This window comes from Rhinopithecus roxellana, chromosome 3 (assembly GCF_007565055.1).
Source record: "Rhinopithecus roxellana isolate Shanxi Qingling chromosome 3, ASM756505v1, whole genome shotgun sequence".
Taxonomy (NCBI): Eukaryota; Metazoa; Chordata; class Mammalia; order Primates; family Cercopithecidae; genus Rhinopithecus; species Rhinopithecus roxellana.
The window spans coordinates 90,622,663-90,644,564 of record NC_044551.1 but is presented as its reverse complement, the minus strand read 5'-3'; the positions used below and the strand labels follow the sequence as shown (position 1 = coordinate 90,644,564).

Genomic DNA, 21,902 nt, shown 5'->3' with positions numbered 1-21,902 from the left:
TAAAAATGATCATGCCAATTAGTACCCTCTAATGTTTTTAGATCAGTAATTGTGTGCTCTACACTGTTTTACATGTTATAGACAAGAATATGGTACAAAGTCCATTTGGTCCTCACAAGGAGCATTCATGTAGGCACCAGGATCCACATTTCTTCATGTAACACCTCTGGAGATAGAGAAGGGTTTTGGAACTCAGCAGTTTTCAGATGGTAGAAGGGTACGTAGGGCCTTTAATTACATGACACCTGCACAGGGCCTGGGGTTGTTCTACAACCAATCTCCTTAACAATGCTGCTGTGAGATGTTGAAAAAGTGAAGATGCTAAGTAAGGGTCTTCCTAGAAGTTCTGCTCAGATCTACAGAAAATGGGTCAGGTCAGTGACATTTTAATACCAGATGACTGAGGAAACATTACTTTTCAGAGATTTTGCACTTGGGAATTATAGAAAAGGAACAGTGCTTATGTATTTAATCTGCATTTTATAAATGGAGACCATGAGGCTCAGAGGGGTGATGTCACTGGCCCAAGTGCACACATGGAATTTAGCCAGTGGGATCCAGTGTGAGTTTTGAACCCAAAGCACCGTAGGAAGAGCCCTGACAATAAGTACTCAAAAGCAATAAGTACTCGGGAGGCTCCAGCCACAGTAGCCCTGGTTAAGTAACACTATTGGACAACACCCAGAGTCCATGACTCTCTGCTGTCATCAAGGACAGTAGGTCAAGAGTGGAGCAGAGTTTATAAGCGTTCCCATTCTCAGGGAGGCCATGCAGAGCCTGAGGCTCAAACAGCTGATGCCTCAGCAGAGCTGGCTAGATATTTGTGCCTGCTGCCAGACGTGTGCAGTTCACTTTCCTCCCGCTGAGCCTGAGTTACCCTGTGGAAGACCTTCAAGGGCCTTGAGCACCCAGGAGAACCTTGTGCAAAGCCCATCCCCACCTTAAAATACTACTTCTGTGGGTCTGAACCAGCTATGCCTAATGGCTGCACAAGCCTTGAGATGCTATTGGTTAAAGCACAGGAAGTTGAACTTCTCTGAGATATTCAGAATGGATTTTTTTTTTTTTTTTTTTTTAGATCTTTAGGCTGCTGGCACTGGCCCTGGCACAATGGCATAGGCAGTTTAGATGAATCTTATTGTAGGGCTAATAGTTGAAAACAGTTACCTAGCAAGGATGTTTTTGACAACATAGGCATCTTTTTATCTTTTTTTTTCATTTTGTTGGAAAATCAATCAAACTTTGTACAGAAAATTAGTCAATTGAACCAACAGCGTAGTTGGTCTGTATTCCATCTTTACTGATCAAAATCAACAGCAGAAAATCATATTCAAAGGAAAGAATGACAGTAAGCACATTCACAGGAAATTTAATGGGCACTACTTTCCCCATGCAGAAAAATGTGCTTCCACTGAAATTTTTCATCTTAGAGAGCTATTTTTAGTTGCATGAGACATAAAGACTATGTAATCGTCATAAAGATGTCAGCTGGCCCCAGCCCTTCCCAGGCACCTGTTGGAATGATTCATTTGACTAGTGACACAGTATCTGCATATAGAGACCACTATGCATCTTCCCTGTGTTATAATGAAACATGGGTTATCAGTGCAGTAGGAAGTGTTTCCTTCGGTACAAGGCATTGACCCTGGGGAGCGCTAGCAGCTGAAATACAGAGAAGTAAGAACTTGTGTGAAATCAGCTCTTGCTTATCTAAGTACAGCGTCAGTGTTACAGTTAAAGTCCCAGTGGCTGCTGGTGGAATGCCTCCTGGATGCTTTATCCGGCTGTCCCAGGTTGGTGGTTCTACAGCCCTAGAGGCTTCATCACAGCGTCAGGAAATGCCAAAGATTCTGAAACCATTGACCAACTAAGCTGCGAGTGAAAAACTGAGGTGGTTGTCAGGGAGTGGGTGATCCTTTTGGAATGTTCTAGTGCTGTCGTCTGGGATGATCCAGCCCTTAGTGCTGACCACATTGGGCACCTGTGCTAGGAACTGCATTGTCCACTGGGACTTCAGTGGTCAGGATTGTCTTGGGAGTTCTGCCTGACAGTGAGTCAGAGGGAAGGCAGCCTCCCTTCATAGTGTCCATGTACCCGAGGGGGCAGATCCAGCTCCAAAGTCCTGGGTTCCTGGAACACATCTGGAGCAGCCAAGGAGCACAGCTTAGAGGGGAATGTTCAGGGTTTAGGGACAAAGAGAGATAGCCAACCTCTGCCACGTATCACAGGTGAGGCCTTGATGGCATCTCCTGACTGTAGGTTCAGCTTCCCTGAGGCCTCTCAGCCACTGGAGGGTTACAGGAGGTTCAGAAAGTACTCAAACAGAGCCCCATAGACCTAGGTCTGGTGGGCACTCAGTGAACAGTGTCCCTCCTTTTGACACCAAGTGTTAGAGCCCCATGGGTCAGCATTGGCAGGATGGAGTCCCTTCATGAGCACAGGGAAGGCGGCTCAGAAAATCCCTGGGGAGGAGACTGGGCTGGTTAAGATGCACACAGACTCTGGGTTCAGGGGCAAACCCGCAGGCTCTTCTCATTATCTCTAGAGCCTGGAAAATCTTGCTCTGTAGCCAGGCAGACTTGCCAGCATTGCAGTGATGCTCAGCACATAGCTCCAATTGTCCCTCTGGGTGCAGGGTTGACAGGTCAGGGAAAGGTATTGGTGACACCGCCCCTCACCCTGGTGGTGTGTGGAGGAGACACCCTGGAGGAAAGCTGGTGTCCTCAGGATGTGCTCTGAGTAGGTGGCACATGAGGCCAGTACCCCATGGGCAGCAGCCACTTGGTTCCAACAACACAGAGGAAGATAAGGCCCTGTTCTGCTTCACCCAGTTCTCCCGAAACCCAGCGCTGTGGCACTGCCCAGATGCTGCCTTCGTTTCCGGAAAGGCTTGAAACTTTAATAGTAGTATTTTACCAACACACACAAGGAATATCTGTTGTCTTTGTTGTTTCCTGAGATATAACACAGGCCTTGGTATGGTGCCTTGATGTCACTTGAGCCAATCCTATTTTAGAGATATAAGTCCATGCTGGCAAATTTTCTGAATGCTTTGTATTCATAACTCCAGGAAAATAATGAAACAGAAGAGATGCCATTAAATAGGAAAACATTGGGGAAAAGAAGGTCATTTCATGACTGTTTAAAAGATCATATTTTATTGATTGAACACAAATCCCTTATTTCTTTTTAGTCAACCATTTTCTTGACAAGACCTTCAAAATACAACATAAGTGAGAAAAGTGGCACACAGGAGAGTATTGACACCACACACAGAGCACACATATGTGCCGAGTGTCTCTGGAAGGGCACAGGAGAAAGTGCTTATAATAGTTACTTGTAGAAAAGGATCTTTCCTGTAGACCTTTTTGCACTTTCTAATGTGTACATATTCATACTCAAAAAATATAATGGAAACTATGAGTTTATGTGAATAGAAAACATTTTAAATAGGATGAAATGGAGAGAGGGCTAAAAGCAGTCTGGTTTGCAGATGAGCAGTAGGTTGGGAGAGTAGCTGCTTCTCCCTTGTTTTCAGGACACAGCCCTGCTGCACACAGGGAGGCCCAACCCATTGAAGAGCACAAATAACCTTTTCTGCAGAAACCTTGCACACTACAGATTAGGCTGAACTTGAAGCAGAAGAACACTGTTGTACAAACCTTTAAATTAAAAAAAAATGCTTCTGGCAGTGTATTAAAGTTTAAGGTCACTCCAAAGGACTATCATCCGTAAGAGAATGAATTTAAAATACCCTGCGCTCCCCCTGGCATGGTGGCTCTTGCCTGTAATCCCAACACTTTGAGAGGCCGAGACTGGCGGGTCACCTGAGGTTGGAGTTTGAGACTAGCCTGACCAACATGGAGAAACCCAGTCTCTACTAAAAATACAAAATTAGCCAGGTGTAGTGGCACATGTCTGTAATCCCAGCTACGTGGGGGGCTGAGGCAAGAGAATCACTTGAACCCAGGAGGTGGAGGTTGTGGTGAGCTGAGATCACACCATTGCACTCCAGCCTGGGCAACAAGGGTGAAACTCCATCTCAAAAAAAAAAAAAAAAAAAAAAATATTCTGCGCTCGCTCTGGAGAAGTTTCTTGATGGTCACGACATTTCCAACAAAATACTTAAGAATGCTGGTTTCTTTAATTTGGGAATGGGGATGAGGCTTTTCATTTTGACTTTCTCTTTTCATCCTAGCGTTTTGAGTAGCTAGGCAGGATGTTCTTTTCAAATGTGGCATCACTTTGCTCTTGGCTCCCTAGAGTTCAACATGTTCCACATGATCGCCGTGGGGCTGAGCAGCTCCATCCTTGGCTGCCTCCTCACCCTGCTCGTCTACACCTACTGCCAGAGGTACCAGCAGCAATCCCACGATGCGACTGTCATCCACCCCGTCTCACCCGCCCCCCTTAATACCAGCATCACCAACCACATCAACAAACTGGACAAGTACGACTCGGTGGAGGCCATCAAGGTAAGGAGTCGGCAGCGACAGTGGCAGCCAGGTGTGCACAGAAGGTGGGTGGACCCTACCTTTATTATTATTATTATTATTATTTTTCTTTTTTTTTTTTTTTATTATACTTTAAGTTCTAGGGTACATGTGCATAACGTGCAGGTTTGTTACATATGTATACTTATGCCATGTTGGTGTGCTGCACCCATCAACTCGTCAGCACCCATCAATTCATCATTTATATCATGTATAACTCCCCAATGCAATCCCTCCCTCCTCCCCCCTCCCCATGATAGGCCCCAGTGCGTGATGTTCCCCTTCCCGAGTCCAAGTGATCTCATTGTTCAGTTCACACCTATGAGTGAGAACATGCGGTGTTTGGTTTTCTCTTCTTGTGATAGTTTGCTAAGAATGATGGTTTCCAGCTGCATCCATGTCCCTACAAAGGATGCAAACTCATCCTTTTTGATGGCTGCATAGTATTCCATGGTGTATATGTGCCACATTTTCTTAATCCAGTCTGTCACCGATGGACATTTGGGTTGATTCCAAGTCTTTGCTATTGTGAATAGTGCCGCAATAAACATACGTGTACATGTGTCTTTGTAGTAGAATAATTTATAATCCTTTGGGTATATACCCAGTAGTGGGATGCCTGGGTCATATGGTACATCTAGTTCTAGATCCTTGAGGAATTGCCATACTGTTTTCCATAATGGTTGAACTAGTTTACAATCCCACCAACAGTGTAAAAGTGTTCCTATTTCTCCACATCCTCTCCAACACCTGTTGTTTCCTGACTTCTTAATGATTGCCATTCTAACTGGTGTGAGATGGTATCTCATTGTGGTTTTGATTTGCATTTCTCTGATGGCGAGTGATGATGAGCATTTTTTCATGTGTCTGTTGGCTGTATGAATATCTTCTTTTGAGAAATGTCTGTTCATATCCTTTCCCCACTTTTTGATGGGGTTGTTTGTTTTTTTCTCGTGTATTTGTTTGAGTTCTTTGTAGATTCTGGATATTAGCCCTTTGTCAGATGAGTAGGTTGCAAAAATTTTCTCCCATTCTGTAGGTTGCCTGTTCACTCTGATGGTAGTTTCTTTTGCTGTGCAAAAGCTCTTTAGTTTAATTAGATCCCATTTGTCAATTTTTGCTTTTGCTGCCGTTGCTTTTGGTGTTTTAGACATGAAGTCCTTGCCCATGCCTATGTCCTGAATGGTACTACCTAGATTTTCTTCTAGGGTTTTTATGGTATTAGGTCTAACATTTAAGTCTCTAATCCATCTTGAATTAATCTTCGTATAAGGGGTAAGGAAAGGATCCAGTTTCAGCTTTCTACTTATGGCTAGCCAATTTTCCCAGCACCATTTATTAAATAGGGAATCCTTTCCCCATTTCTTGTTTCTCTCAGGTTTGTCAAAGATCAGATGGCTGTAGATGTGCGGTATTATTTCTGAGGACTCTGTTCTGTTCCATTGGTCTATATCTCTGTTTTGGTACCAGTACCATGCTGTTTTGGTTACTGTAGCCTTGTAGTATAGTTTGAAGTCAGGTAGCGTGACGCCTCCAGCTTTGTTCTTTTGACTTAGGATTGTCTTGGCAATGCGGGCTCTTTTTTGGTTCCATATGAACTTTAAAGCAGTTTTTTCCAATTCTGTGAAGAAACTCATTGGTAGCTTGATGGGGATGGCATTGAATCTATAAATAACCTTGGGGAGTATGGCCATTTTCACGATATTGATTCTTCCTATCCATCAGCATGGTATGTTCTTCCATTTGTTTGTGTCCTCTTTGATTTCACTGAGCAGTGGTTTGTAGTTCTCCTTGAAGAGGTCCTTTACATCCCTTGTAAGCTGGATTCCTAGGTATTTTATTCTCTTTGAAGCAATTGTGAATGGAAGTTCATTCCTGATTTGGCTCTCTGCTTGTCTGTTACTGGTGTATAAGAATGCTTGTGATTTTTGCACATTAATTTTGTATCCTGAGACTTTGCTGAAGTTGCTTATCAGCTTAAGGAGATTTTGGGCTGAGACGATGGGGTTTTCTAAATATACAATCCATGTCATCTGCAAACAGGGACAATTTGACTTCTTCTTTTCCTTACTGGATACCCTTGATTTCTTTCTCTTGCCTGATTGCCCTAGCCAGAACTTCCAACACTATGTTGAATAGGAGTGGTGAGAGAGGGCATCCCTGTCTTGTGCCAGTTTTCAAAGGGAATTTTTCCAGTTTTTGCCCATTCAGTATGATATTAGCTGTGGGTTTGTCATAAATAGCTCTTATTATTTTGAGGTACATTCCATCAATACCGAATTTATTGAGCGTTTTTAGCATGAAGGGCTGTTGAATTTTGTCAAAAGCCTTTTCTGCATCTTTTGAGACAATCATGTGGTTCTTGTCTTTGGTTCTGTTTATATGCTGGATTACGTTTATTGATTTGCATATGTTGAACCAGCCTTGCATCCCAGGGATGAAGCCCACTTGATCATGGTGGATAAGCTTTTTGATGTGCTGCTGAATCCAGTTTGCCAGTATTTTATTGAGAATTTTTGCATCAATGTTCATCAGGGATATTGGTCTAAAATTCTCTTTTTTTGTTGTGTCTCTGCCAGGCTTTGGTATCAGGATGATGTTGGCCTCATAAAATGAGTTAGGGAGGATTCCCTCTTTTTCTATTGATTGGAATAGTTTCAGAAGGAATGGTACCAGCTCCTCCTTGTACCTCTGGTAGAATTCAGCTGTGAATCCATCTGGTCCTGGACTTTTTTTGGTGGGTAGGCTATTAATTATTGCCTCAATTTCAGAGCCTGCTATTGGTCTATTCAGGGATTCAACTTCTTCCTGGTTTAGCCTTGGGAGAGTGTAAGTGTCCAGGAAATTATCCATTTCTTCTAGATTTTCTAGTTGATTTGCGTAGAGGCGTTTATAGTATTCTCTGATGGTAGTTTGTATTTCTGTGGGGTCAGTGGTGATATCCCCTTTATCATTTTTTATTGCATCTATTTGATTCCTCTCTCTTTTCTTCTTTATTAGCCTTGCTAGCGGTCTGTCAATTTTGTTGATCTTTTCAAAAAACCAACTCCTGGATTCATTGATGTTTTGGAGGGTTTTTTGTGTCTCTATCTCCTTCAGTTCTGCTCTGATCTTAGTTATTTCTTGCCTTCTGCTAGCTTTTGAATGTGTTTGCTCTTGCCTCTCTAGTTCTTTTAATTGTGATGTTAGAGTGTCAATTTTAGATCTTTCCTGCTTTCTCTTGTGGGCATTTAGTGCTATAAATTTCCCTCTACACACTGCTTTCAATGTGTCCCAGAGATTCTGGTATGTTGTATCTTTGTTCTCATTGGTTTCAAAGAACATCTTTATTTCCGCTTTCATTTCGTTATGTACCCAGTAGTCATTCAGGAGCAGGTTGTTCAGTTTCCATGTAGTAGAGCGGTTTTGATTGAGTTTCTTGGTCCTGAGTTCTAGTTTGATTGCACTGTGGTCTGAGAGACAGTTTGTTATAATTTCTGTTCTTTTACATTTGCTGAGGAGTGCTTTACTTCCAATTATGTGGTCAATTTTGGAATAAGTGCGATGTGGTGCTGAGAAGAATGTATATTCTGTTGATTTGGGGTGGAGAGTTCTATAGATGTCTATTAGGTCCGCTTGGTGCAGAGATGAGTTCAATTCCTGGATATCCTTGTTAACTTTCTGTCTCGTTGATCTGTCTAATGTTGACAGTGGGGTGTTGAAGTCTCCCATTATTATTGTATGGGAGTCTAAGTCTCTTTGTAAGTCTCTAAGGACTTGCTTTATGAATCTGGGTGCTCCTGTATTGGGTGCATATATATTTAGGAGAGTTAGCTCTTCCTGTTGAATTGATCCCTTTACCATTATGTAATGGCCTTCTTTGTCTCTTTTGATCTTTGATGGTTTAAAGTCTGTTTTATCAGAGACAAGGATTGCAACCCCTGCTTTTTTTTGTTCTCCATTTGCTTGGTAGATCTTCCTCCATCCCTTTATTTTGAGCCTATGTATGTCTCTGCATGTGAGATGGGTCTCCTGAATACAGCAGACTGATGGGTCTTGACTCTTTATCCAGTTTGCCAGTCTGTGTCTTTTAATTGGAGCATTTAGTCCATTAACATTTAAGGTTAATATTGTTATGTGTGAACTTGATCCTGCCATTATGATATTAACTGGTTATTTTGCTCGTTAGTTGATGCAGTTTCTTCCTAGCCTCGATGGTCTTTACATTTTGGCATGTTTTTGCAATGGCTGGTACCGGTTGTTCCTTTCCATGTTTAGGGCTTCCTTCAGGGTCTCTTGTAAGGCAGGCCTGGTGGTGACAAAATCTCTAAGCATTTGCTTATCTGTAAAGGATTTCATTTCTCCTTCACTTATGAAACTTAGTTTGGCTGGATATGAAATTCTGGGTTTAAAATTCTTTTCTTTAAGAACGTTGAATATTGGCCCCCACTCTCTTCTGGCTTGTAGAGTTTCTGCCGAGAGATCTGCTGTTAGTCTGATGGGCTTCCCTTTGTGGGTAACCCGACCTTTCTCTCTGGCTGCCCTTAAGATTTTTTCCTTCATTTCAACTTTGGTGAATCTGGCAATTATGTGTCTTGGAGTTGCTCTTCTGGAGGAGTATCTTTGTGGCATTCTCTGTATTTCCTGAATTTGAATGTTGGCCTGCCCTACTAGGTTGGGGAAGTTCTCCTGGATGATATCCTGAAGAGTGTTTTCCAACTTGGTTCCATTTTCCCCCTCACTTTCAGGCACCCCAATCAGACGTAGATTTGGTCTTTTTACATAATCCCATACTTCTTGCAGGCTTTGCTCATTTCTTTTTCTTCTTTTTTCTTTTGGTTTCTCTTCTCGCTTCATTTCATTCATCTGATCCTCAATCGCTGATACTCAGGGGTCAGGGACACACCTGAGCGGGCAGTCTGTCCCTTCTCATATCTCAGCCTGAGCGTTGGGAGATCCACGGCTCTCCCCAAAGCTGTCAGACAGAGTCGTTCGCGTCTGCACCGGCTCCTGCTACTTCCCCTGTTGGTCTTCAGCTGTGCGCTGTCCCCAGAGGTGGAGACTACAGAGACAGGCAGGCTTCCTTGATCTGCTGTGAGCTCCACCCAGTTCCAGCTTCCCAGCGGCTTTGTTTACCTACTTAAGCCTCAGCAATGGTGGGCGCCCCTCCCCCAGCCTCGCTGCTGCCTTGCGGATAGATCGCGGCAGACTGCTGTGTTAGCAGTGAGGGAGGCTTCGTGGGCGTGGGACCCTCCCGGCCAGGATTGGGATATATTCTCCTGGTGTGCCTGTATGCTTACAGCGCAGTATTGGGGTGGGAGTTACCCGATTTTCCAGGTGTTGTGTGTCTCAGTTCCCCTGGCTAGGAAAACGGATCCCCTTCCCCCTTGCGCTTCCAGGTGAGGCGATGCCTCGCCCTGCTTCAGCTCTCACTGGTCAGGCTGCAGCAGCTGACCAGCACCGATTGTCCGGCACTCCCTAGTGAGATGACCCCAGTACCTCAGTTGAAAATGCAGAAATCACCGGTCTTCTGTGTCGCTCACGCTGGGAGTTGGAGACTGGAGCTGTTCCTATTCAGCCATCTTCTATTATTATAAGAACTATCTTTAAATAATGTTCAAGCAGAGTAAAGGCTTTTCAACTCTACAGAATGTAAAATTGCTGTACCTGGTGTTGGGTGATGTGTGTTCTTAATTTCCCCCATGAGTAATTAATCCAGGATTTGACCCAGGAGTTTAGAGTAAATGGTTAGTTCCATTCGCATTCTGAGGAGGAAGTGGGGTGGGTATCAGCTTAGAACCTCACAGGCCTGGCTCATGGGTGGACAGCATGTATACCTGGGTAAACCTGTGCTAGTTCTTTTCATTCACTCAGCCACCATTTTCTCCTCTATAAACTGGAGAAAATGAGAATTAAATGGGGTCATTTGTCTAAAATGCTTTGAACAGTGCCTAGCAAAATAAATGTGGTTTTTACTTGAGGCACTTCACATTATGGTTCAGAGTACAAGTTACTTACTTCTTTGAACCTTAGTTTATTTATCTTTAAAATGGATATGAGTACATGCTCCTGTATTGCTGTTGTGAGGTTTAAATGTCCTAAAGAACATGAGGCTTTGTTCTAACTGTGTGTACACAGAGGTGAGGGTGTAGCTGGAAAGACATCAAGGGCTTCTGTCCATTGCACCCAACCTCCCTTATTACCCACATGAATGGAGGGAAATCTCCTGAGCTAAGTTTAAGTAAATTTTGATAATTCTGCTGGGTGCCTGGTTTCCCATAACACTCGGAGGGAGTATTTTGATGCCTTTTCTCTGCTGTGGTGGTTTCCTTTGAAATTGAATTTTCTTCCTCTGTGAGAATAAGGACCATCTTTAGCCCTTGCGACTTCAGGTGGCTGGGAGACCTTATGTCCCAGGAGCCACAATGTCCATACTTGTCTCCTCTCAGCCACATGGCCTCTATTTTCCACCACCTGAATGGAGACACACCAACTGACTTTTCCCCTTGGACCCTGCTTAAACCAAGATCCACAAGCCATGAGCATCTCCCCTGCTACTCAGATGGTAGATCTGGGGAATGAAGCACCAGGAATTAATAACACGCCCTTCCTAGCCTCTCAGAAATTAGCTCCTAGAGTAGGGAGGAGGCTAGAAGAGGAGCACGAGCTTCTTCCATGAACAAGAGTTTTCAAAACAAACATTTGGATCTTAAGAAAAGGGTTCCTGAGGGCGGAGCAAGATGGCCGAATAGGAACAGCTCCAGTCTCCAACTCCCAGCGAGAGCGACACAGAAGACCGGTGATTTCTGCATTTTCAACTGAGATACTGGGGTCATCTCACTAGGGAGTGCCGGACAATCGGTGCTAGTCAGCTGCTGCAGCCCGACCAGCGAGAGCTGAAGCAGGGCGAGGCATCGCCTCACCTGGGAAGTGCAAGGGGAAAGGGAATCCCTTTTCCTAGCCAGGAGAAATGAGACACACAACACCTGGAAAATCGGGTAACTCCCACCCCAATACTGCGCTTTAAGCAAATGGGCACACCAGGAGATTATATCGCACACCTGGCCGGGAAGGTCCCACGGCCACGGAGCCTCCCTCATTGCTAGCACAGCAGTCTGCGATCTAACTGCAAGGCAGCAGCGAGGCTGGGGGAGGGGCGCCCGCCATTGCTGGGGCTTAAGTAGGTAAACAAAGCCGCTGGGAAGCTCGAACTGGGTGGAGCTCACAGCAGCTCAAGGAAACCTGCCTGTCTCTGTAGACTCCATCTCTGGGGACAGGGCACAGCTAAACAACAACAACAAAAGAAAAAGCAGAAACCTCTGCAGACGCAAACGACTCTGTCTGACAGCTTTGAAGAGAGCAGTGGATCTCCCAACACGGAGGTTGGGATCTGAGAAGGGACAGACTGCCTGCTCAAGTGGGTCCCTGACCCCTGAGTAGCCTAACTGGGAGACATCCCCCACTAGGGGCAGTCTGACACCCCACACCTCACAGGGTGGAGTACACCCCTGAGAGGAAGCTGCCAAAGTAAGAATCAGACAGGTACACTCGCTGTTCAGAAATATTCTATCTTCTGCAACCTCTGCTGCTGATACCCAGGCAAACAGGGTCTGGAGTGGACCTCAAGCAATCTCCAACAGACCTGCAGCTGAGGGTCCTGAGTGTTAGAAGGAAAACTATCAAACAGGAAGGACACCTATACCAAAACCCCATCAGTACGTCACCACCATCAAAGACCAGAGGCAGATAAAACCACAAAGATGGGGAAAAAGCAGGGCAGAAAAGCTGGAAATTCAAAAAATAAGAGCGCATCTCCCCCTGCAAAGGAGCGCAGCCCATCGCCAGCAACGGATCGAAGCTGGTCAGAGAATGACTTTGACGAGATGAGAGAAGAAGGCTTCAGTCCATCAAAATTCTCAGAGCTAAAGGAGGAATTACGTACCCCGTGCAAAGAAACTAAAAATCTTGATAAAAGAGTGGAAGAATTGACAGCTAGAATAATTAAGGCAGAGAAGGTCATAAAAGAAATGACAGAGATGAAAACCATGACACGAGAAATACGTGACAAATGCACAAGATTCAGTAACCAACTCGATCAACTGGAAGAAAGAATATCAGCGATTGAGGATCCAATGAATGAAACGAAGCGAGAAGAGAAACCAAAAGAAAAAAGAAGAAAAAGAAATGAACAAAGCCTGCAAGAAGTATGGGATTATGTAAAAAGACCAAATCTACGTCTGATTGGGGTGCCTGAAAGTGAGGGGGAAAATGGAACCAAGTTGGAAAACACTCTTCAGGATATCATCCAGGAGAACTTCCCCAACCTAGTAGGGCAGGCCAACATTCAAATTCAGGAAATACAGAGAATGCCACAAAGATACTCCTCGAGAAGAGCCACTCCAAGACACATAATTGCCAGATTCACCAAAGTTGAAATGAAGGAAAGAATCTTAAGGGCAGCCAGAGAGAAAGGTCGGGTTACCCACAAATGGAAGCCCATCAAACTAACAGCAGATCTCTTGGCAGAAACTCTACAAGCCAGAAGAGAGTGGGGTCCAATATTCAACATTCTTAAAGAAAAGAATTTTAAACCCAGAATTTCATATCCAGCCAAACTAAGTTTCATAAGTGAAAGAGAAATAAAATCCTTTACAGATAAGCAAATGCTTAGAGATTTTGTCACCACCAGGCCTGCCTTACAAGAGACCCTGAAGGAAGCCCTAAACATGGAAAGGAACAACCGGTACCAGCCATTGCAAAAACATGCCAAAATGTAAAGACCATCGAGGCTAGGAAGAAACTGCATCAACTAACGAGCAAAATAACCAGTTAATATCATAATGGCAGGATCAAGTTCACACATAACAATAGTAACCTTGAATGTAAATGGACTAAATGCTCCAATTAAAAGACACAGACTGGCAAACTGGATAAAGAGTCAACACCAATCAGTCTGCTGTATTCAGGAGACCCATCTCACATGCAGAGACATACATAGGCTCAAAATAAAGGGATGGAGGAAGATCTACCAGGCAAATGGAGAACAAAAAAAAGCAGGGGTTGCAATCCTAGTCTCTGATAAAACAGACTTTAAACCATCAAAGATCAAAAGAGACAAAGAAGGCCATTACATAATGGTAAAGGGATCAATTCAACAGGAAGAGCTAACTCTCCTAAATATATATGCACCCAATACAGGAGCACCCAGATTCATAAAGCAAGTCCTTAGAGACTTACAAAGAGACTTAGACTCCCATACAATAATAATGGGAGACTTCAACACCCCACTGTCAACATTAGACAGATCAACGAGACAGAAAGTTAAGGATATCCAGGAATTGAACTCATCTCTGCACCAAGTGGATCTAATAGACATCTATAGAACTCTCCACCCCAAATCAACAGAATATACATTCTTCTCAGCACCACATCGCACTTATTCCAAAATTGACCACATAATTGGAAGTAAAGCACTCCTCAGCAAATGTAAAAGAACAGAAATTATAACAAACTGTCTCTCAGACCACAGTGCAATCAAACTAGAACTCAGGACCAAGAAACTCAATCAAAACCGCTCAACTACATGGAAACTGAACAACCTGCTCCTCAATGACTACTGGGTATATAACGAAATGAAGGCAGAAATAAAGATGTTCTTTGAAACCAATGAGAACAAAGATACAACATACCAGAATCTCTGGGACACATTTAAAGCAGTTTGTAGAGGGAAATTTATAGCACTAAATGCCCACAAGAGAAAGCAGGAAAGATCTAAAATTGACACTCTAACATCACAATTAAAAGAACTAGAGAGGCAAGAGCAAACACATTCAAAAGCTAGCAGAAGGCAAGAAATAACTAAGATCAGAGCAGAACTGAAGGAGATAGAGACACAAAAAACCCTCCAAAACATCAATGAATCCAGGAGTTGGTTTTTTGAAAACATCAACAAAATTGACAGACTGCTAGCAAGACTAATAAAGAAGAAAAGAGAGAAGAATCAAATAGACGCAATAAAAAATGATAAATGGGTATCACCACCGACCCCACAGAAATACAAACTACCATCAGAGAATACTATAAACACCTCTACGCAAATCAACTAGAAGATCTAGAAGAAATGGATAATTTCCTGGACACTTACACTCTTCCAAGACTAAACCGGGAAGAAGTTGAATCCCTGAATAGACCAATAGCAGGCTCTGAAATTGAGGCAATAATTAATAGCCTACCCACCAAAAAAAGTCCAGGACCAGATGGATTCACAGCTGAATTCTACCAGAGGTACAAGGAGGAGCTGGTACCATTCCTTCTGAAATTCTTCCAATCAATAGAAAAAGAGGGAATCCTCCCTAACTCATTTTATGAGGCCAACATCATCCTGATACCAAAGCCTGGCAGAGACACAACAAAAAAAGAGAATTTTAGACCAATATCCCTGATGAACATCGATGCAAAAATCCTCAATAAAATACGAGCAAACTGGATTCAGCAGCACATCAAAAAGCTTATCCACCAGGATCAAGTGGGCTTCATCCCTGGGATGCAAGGCTGGTTCAACATATGCAAATCAATAAACGTAATCCAGCATATAAACAGGACCAAAGACAAGAACCCCATGATTATCTCAGTAGATGCAGAAAAGGCTTTTGACAAAATTCAACAGCCCTTCATGCTAAAAATGCTCAATAAATTCGGTATTGATGGAACGTACCTCAAAATAATAAGAGCTATTTATGACAAACCCACAGCCAATATCATACTGAATGGGCAAAAACTGGAAAAGTTCCCTTTGAAAACTGGCACAAGACAGGGATGCCCTCTCTCACTGCTCCTATTCAACACAGTGTTGGAAGTTCTGGCTAGGGCCATCAGGCAAGAGAAAGAAATGAAGGTTATTCAGTTAGGAAAAGAAGAAGTCAAATTGCCCCTGTTTGCAGATGACATGATTGTATATTCAGAAAACCCCACTGTCTCAGCCCAAAATCTCCTTAAGCTGATAAGCAACTTCAGCAAAGTCTCAGGATTCAAAATTAATGTGCAAAAATCACAAGCATTCTTATACACCAGTAACAGACAAGCAGAGAGCCAAATCATGAATGAACTTCCATTCACAATTGCTTCAAAGAGAATAAAATACCTAGGAATCCAACTTACAAGGGATGTAAAGGCCTCTTCAAGGAGAACTACAAACCACTGCTCAGTGAAATCAAAGAGGACACAAACAAATGGAAGAACATACCATGCTCGTGGATAGGAAGAATCAATATCGTGAAAATGGCCGTACTCCCCAAGGTTATTTATAGATTCAATGCCATCCCCATCAAGCTACCAATGACTTTCTTCACAGAATTGGAAAAAACTGCTTTAAAGTTCATATGGAACCAAAAAAGAGCCCGCATTGCCAAGACAATCCTAAGTCAAAAGAACAAAGCTGGAGGCATCACGCTATCTGACTTCAAACTATACTACAAGGCTACAGTCACCAAAACAGCATGGTACTGGTACCAAAACAGAGATATAGACCAATGGAACAGAACAGAGTCCTCAGAAATAACATCACACATCTACAGCCATCTGATCTTTGACAAACCTGAGAGAAACAAGAAATGGGGAAAGGATTCCCTATTTAATAAATGGTGCTGGGAAAATTGGCTAGCCATAAGTAGAAAGCTGAAACTGGATCCTTTCCTTACTCCTTATACGAAGATTAATTCAAGATGGATTAGAGACTTAAATGTTAGACCTAATACCATAAAAACCATAGAAGAAAACCTAGGTAGTACCATTCAGGACACAGGCGTGGGCAAGTACTTCATGTCTAAAACACCAAAAGCAACGGCAGCAAAAGCCAAAATTGACACATGGGATCTAATTACACTAAAGAGCTTCTGCACAGCAAAAGAAACTACCATCAGATTGAACAGGCAACCTACAGAATGGGAGAAAATTTTTGCAATCTACTCATATGACAAAGGGCTGATATCCAGAACCTACAAAGAACTCAAACAAATTTACAAGAAAAAAACAACCCCATCAAAAAGTGGGCAAAGGATATGAACAGACATTTCTCAAAAGAAAACATTCATACAGCCAACAGACACATGAAAAATGCTCATCATCACTCGCCATCAGAGAAATGCAAATCAAAACCACAATGAGATGCCATCTCACACCAGTTAGAATGGCAATCATTAAAAAGTCAGGAAACAACAGGTGCTGGAGAGGATGTGGAGAAATAGGAACACTTTTACACTGTTGCTGGGATTGTAAACTAGTTCAACCATTATGAAAAACAGTATGGCAATTCCTCAAGGATCTAGAACTAGATGTACCATATGACCCAGCCATCCCACTACTGGGTATATACCCAAAGGATTATAAATCATGCTGCTATAAAGACACATGCACACGTATGTTTATTGCGGCACTATTCACAATAGCAAAGACTTGGAATCAACCCAAATGTCCATCTGTGACAGACTGGATTAAGAAAATGTGGCACATATACACCATGGAATACTATGCAGCCATCAAAAAGGATGAGTTTGCATCCTTTGTAGGGACATGGATGCAGCTGGAAACCATCATTCTTAGCAAACTATCACAAGAACAGAAAACCAAACACTGCATGTTCTCACTCATAGGTGGGAACTGAACAATGAGATCACTTGGACTCGGGAAGGGGAACATCACGCACTGGGGCCTATCATGGGGAGGGGGGAGGGGGGAGGGATTGCATTGGGAGTTATACCTGATATAAATGACGAATTGATGGGTGCTGACAAGTTGATGGGTGCATCACACCAACATGGCACAAGTATACATATGTAACAAACCTGCACGTTATGCACATGTACCCTAGAACTTAAAGTATAATAATAATAATAATAATAATAATAATAATAATAATAAAGAAAAGAGAAGAAAAGGGTTCCTCTGAGCGTGATTCCAACACATCTTCTTGTCTCTGGTCACTGTTACTACGGGCATCAGAAGGCAATTTACCCAGTCCTGTGTTCCCACTGAAGATTCAACAGCCATTTTTAAGATAATCAGAAATGTTTCTGCCATGAAGGTAAAGGACCTTGAAGGCACAGACAGCTGCCCAGTCTTTTAACGAATCCTGCTAGAACATTTTTCTGATACTTTGCCGAGACTAATCCTGGACAGATGGCTTCTGGGCACCCTCCTTCATCTTCATTTTATCCCTCTCCATATATATCTTCTATCTGGCTCAGTTGAGACTCTTTGAAACTGCAGGTGACTTTAATGACTATGCACAGAAAATGGCTACAGTGATCACCTTCTAACAAGTTCAGAATGAAAAGCAGTTAAGGTATTTGAAACCTGATGCCCTTACTTAAATAAGTTCCGCCAAGGTCTCTGATAAATGTACTCACCCATGGTCATCTGAAAGCTACTTACATATCTATTCAGTTATATGAATATGAATTCAGTTATATATATTCAGTTACATTCAAACTGTCTGTTAATTTGAAATCATTAGAGTTTTAGGTTTTCTAGAGATTTAGAATTGGGTTTTCTAACCCCCTGCTTCTCTTGGTAACTTCATAGCTGAAGTTGAAAACTTAACCAGAAGATATCACAAACTGCCAACCTTATTCTGGTAATTAGGCAAGTCCTCCATGAGGCAAATAATCTGGGGAAGCAAATAAATAAGAAAACATATTTTAAAATAATGGAGCCTTAGCAGAGAGCTCAAATTCAACATAATAGTCATCCTCATTTACTTAGCATTCTTAAACCTGTTTTTTTTTCTTAATATATTTTCCAGGCATTTAACAAAAACAACTTGATCCTAGAGGAAAGAAACAAATACTTCAACCCACATCTCACTGGGAAGACCTATTCTAACGCCTACTTTACAGATCTCAATAATTATGATGAGTACTAACAGTTCTTATGTTTTTGGCTTCTTGTAAATCCCCAGTTCCTCAAGGCCTGTGCCCCATGACTGTCCATGTTTCTGAGGCTTCAGAGTTGAAGTTTGGATACATTTCAAGTGCATTTCAAGCCACTGGAGTGTCCCATTGCTGCCAAAAATACACATTTTTAAAAGCAACAAAAATTGAAATATGACATCGTGAAAATCTTGACCATTGTTGAATGAATCAGGGTGTGAAGTTTTTAATTGTGTTCATCCTATTTTTCTGACCAGTCCATTGGTTTGTTTTTTGAGCTTTGTTTTATAAATGTGCCACCCACATTGGAAGGAGTCTTTAGAAATATGAATGTCTTCTTGCTTTGGGGTGCAAATCTTCATGATGTTTTAATTCAAGAAAATAGGCACTTTTTCTGAGAGACCTGCTCCCTCCACAAGAAGTGCTTAGGTCCATAATATTTCAAAAAATGAAGAAAAAGAATGTGGCCAAACAATTATTCACCATGGATCGCCCAACTTCCCAAATCTGGATAAAGCTATGGGATTCTTGGAAGCAGCTTGTGTGTTTTCATCTTGCCTGGGAAGCACAGGAATTCTACCTGGCCCACATCTGCAGAGGTTACAGTTGACTGTGAGGCACCTCACCTTGCTCCTGATGCAGTTTCTGTGCCATTGCTGGTGGAGGGAGCGGAGCAGTGGCGCAGGCACAAGGAAGCGTGGATGTGTTCTGCAGGTTGCTGCAAAACTCGCCTTATTCTGACTTTTGGATTTCATGGCATTCTAGGAAGTTCCTTGCCATGCGGTTGACCTGGAAGCCCACCTGTCTGGTCCATAGTAATGTCCTGAAGAGCCAGTCTGTAAAATAACCAACCACTTACTTAGCGTTTGGATAGACTCCACACCTCCTCTCTCCCTGCAAAGAAAATCTTGAACATTTATGATGTCAATTAGTGAAAGTACTGAAAATACTAAATTATAACTAAAAGCAACTTTTTTATGTTATAGAGAATATTGAAGGAACTGATATTAATGATAATCAATGTTTTATTTTTCATCTCTCTGATATAACCAATGTGTGGGTAATCAGCCCCTACCAAGAGCATTAATGCCATGTAAAGCTGGCTTTCTGGAGTCCGCCAAGTCCATACGAAGTGGTACCCCCAGTTTCTGCTGTTACTTGCTGCCTCCAGGCCAGGGGAGCAGGAGATGCTCAGCTCTGGTGCCTTTTCTTTTATTTCAGTGCTGCCTTCCCACCCAACCAGTCCATCCACCCTCGCCTCTCCCTGCATGGAGGCAACAGCATTTCAAGGTGCACCTTGGGAAGTCAGGATAGCTGGAAGTAAGGGTTTTTGGGATCCCTGTGGTCTCATCATTGATCATCGATAAGCATTTAAGAGTGTGATAACACCATTCACGGAGGTCACCGGAAAAAAATATATACGTTTCTCACAAACAACTGATACATAACATATGGCAGTTAGTTGAATAAATATTGAAAATAATAACACGATTGAAAAAGTTCATCTGATGCCTCTAACCATGTGCTAAAGTTCTGGGTAGACATGGAAATGTGTTCTTACTGACAAATGAACCTTCAGATCTATGAAAAAATATATAGTAGGGGTACTAAGGAACACAGAATTTTATTAGCATATGTGCTTTTTACCCTTACCCTAGTTTCCAATTTCAAGAAACAATTTCAGAAAGTGTTAGAAGAATTCTATGTTTAATAATGAATATTGAGTTCAAAATATAAATATACCCAAATTTACAGAAATGACATGGTATTGAAATGGCAGGTGGGCTCTGTAAGTTCTTTTGGATTGCAAGTAAATGACATTCAGGGTCTTTGCAGTGGGGAGTTCATGTTGCCTCTCACGCATTCCTCATATGTCAGAGTCTTCTGTCTATATGCACATGATCAAAGCCCATACTCAGTAGGGGAAATCTAGCCAGCTCATTCTCTAATTGTTCCTAGGGTGGATTTTCATAAGGTATTTCAACTCATCTCATCACTTTCTTGTAAGAAAAAAAAAATTATCACTATGTAGCACGTTTTAGTTATTTTTTAGTCTTCTTCCCTAATATTTTGTAAGCTTAAAGGGACATTTTATTTTCCCTGGGAAAGAGAATTCTAATATTTCAAGAATGCTTCACTGGAATTGATGGGAAATGGTTTCTAAATGCCATCGAAGCTGGTCTTTAATGACTATTTTGCAGTGACTTGGGAAAACACCCCCCCTCACTACAGGATCTTCGTGGTGTTAATAATATAAACCTTTGAAATTAGCATTGCAAAAGAATCCCATTTTTGTTTCCTACCACACTGTTCAAAGGAACATTGTTTCTCTCTCTTCCTTTCTTTCTCTCTTTTATTTGACAGAATAGCAAGTGTTTAGATAATTTCAGGTATATTCTAAGTATTTTTACCAGCTGTGGAATAAGTTGTGTTTCTCCATCACTGTGTAGCTCCCGTTCACGTGTTCTGGCTCCGTACTCCATGCTTAATGAGTGAACCCTTCCACGTTGGGCTTTCACAGTGCGATCTCTCCCCTGTCTTGGAACCTCCTTCATAAAGCCATTCTTCCTTAGGACTGGGCTGTTTGGGAGTCCTGGTGAAACTCTGTGGTTCACATTTTAAATTCCTAAATGACCTTTTCATTCTCTCTTTATCTTTGTTTTTGTCCTTCATTCACTCCTTTTGTTCTTCCTTCCTGCCTTCTTTTCTTCTTTCCTTTCTTCTTTAATTCTTCCCTTATTCTTTTTCTTTTTTTCTTTTTTTTTTTTTTTTTTTTTTGGTACAAGTGGAACAAAAAGCAACAAATAGTTTTAAGCTACACCTGTCTGCACCTGATGTAAAATGACATTAATCACTATTTAACTTCTAAAGTTATTTCTGAATACAGTTGGAGATTGGCTGGTTTTCATGAGGAAGCTGGCTTTAGTCTTACATTTAAATTCTTTGAAAGTGACTCCCAGTGCTATTCAGGGTCCTTTCTTGAGGCTAGACTCATCACCATCTAATATTGATTTTACAGTGTACTGACAGTTTACAGGAAGAAGAACAGAATTTCTGTACACTGCACAACATGTGGGCTTCCTTTAGCTCCAGAGACATGTGACTTTGGTGAAACTGGGGTTTTGTAACCTCTGGTTTTGTAACCTCTGAATGATATGGACTTAGTGAATTCTAAGGAACTCAGGGGACACGTGGTCAGGCTCCACCGCACGGAAGAACCACAGTCTTCAGACTCGTGGCATTCCTTCTAGAACTCCCCATTCCACTCCAAGCATATTTCTATGCTGCTGCTTCTTGTGACTTACATGAGGCATCTCAGCTTCCTCATGTGTGTAGGGATGTTTCCCTAAGCCTGTTCAAGTAGACTCTCACTAGAGTTAGCATTCATATTTGAGGGAAAAAAAGAGCATTTAATGTGTTTGTGTGGGGCTGAGGTTCTAAAAGAATTGAAAAGAGATGATGAACATTGAATGAAGGTGAGAGCATCCCTGCCGGGGAGAAACCT

The 21,902-nt window shown here is 42.2% G+C and overlaps 1 protein-coding gene across 1 annotated transcript in view; it reads left to right on the top strand.

The window, feature by feature from the left end:
- Positions 1 to 20,667, top strand: part of SEMA5A (semaphorin 5A) — a 306,611-nt gene extending 285,944 nt beyond the window's left edge. Inside the window, exons 19-20 of the mRNA XM_030927820.1 lie at positions 4,264 to 4,475; positions 18,271 to 20,667. Of these exons, the coding sequence (XP_030783680.1) occupies positions 4,264 to 4,475; positions 18,271 to 18,390 (332 nt within the window). The 3' untranslated portion in view covers positions 18,391 to 20,667. The remainder of the gene's footprint in view (positions 1 to 4,263; positions 4,476 to 18,270) is intronic.
- Positions 20,668 to 21,902: the final 1,235 nt, after the last annotated feature.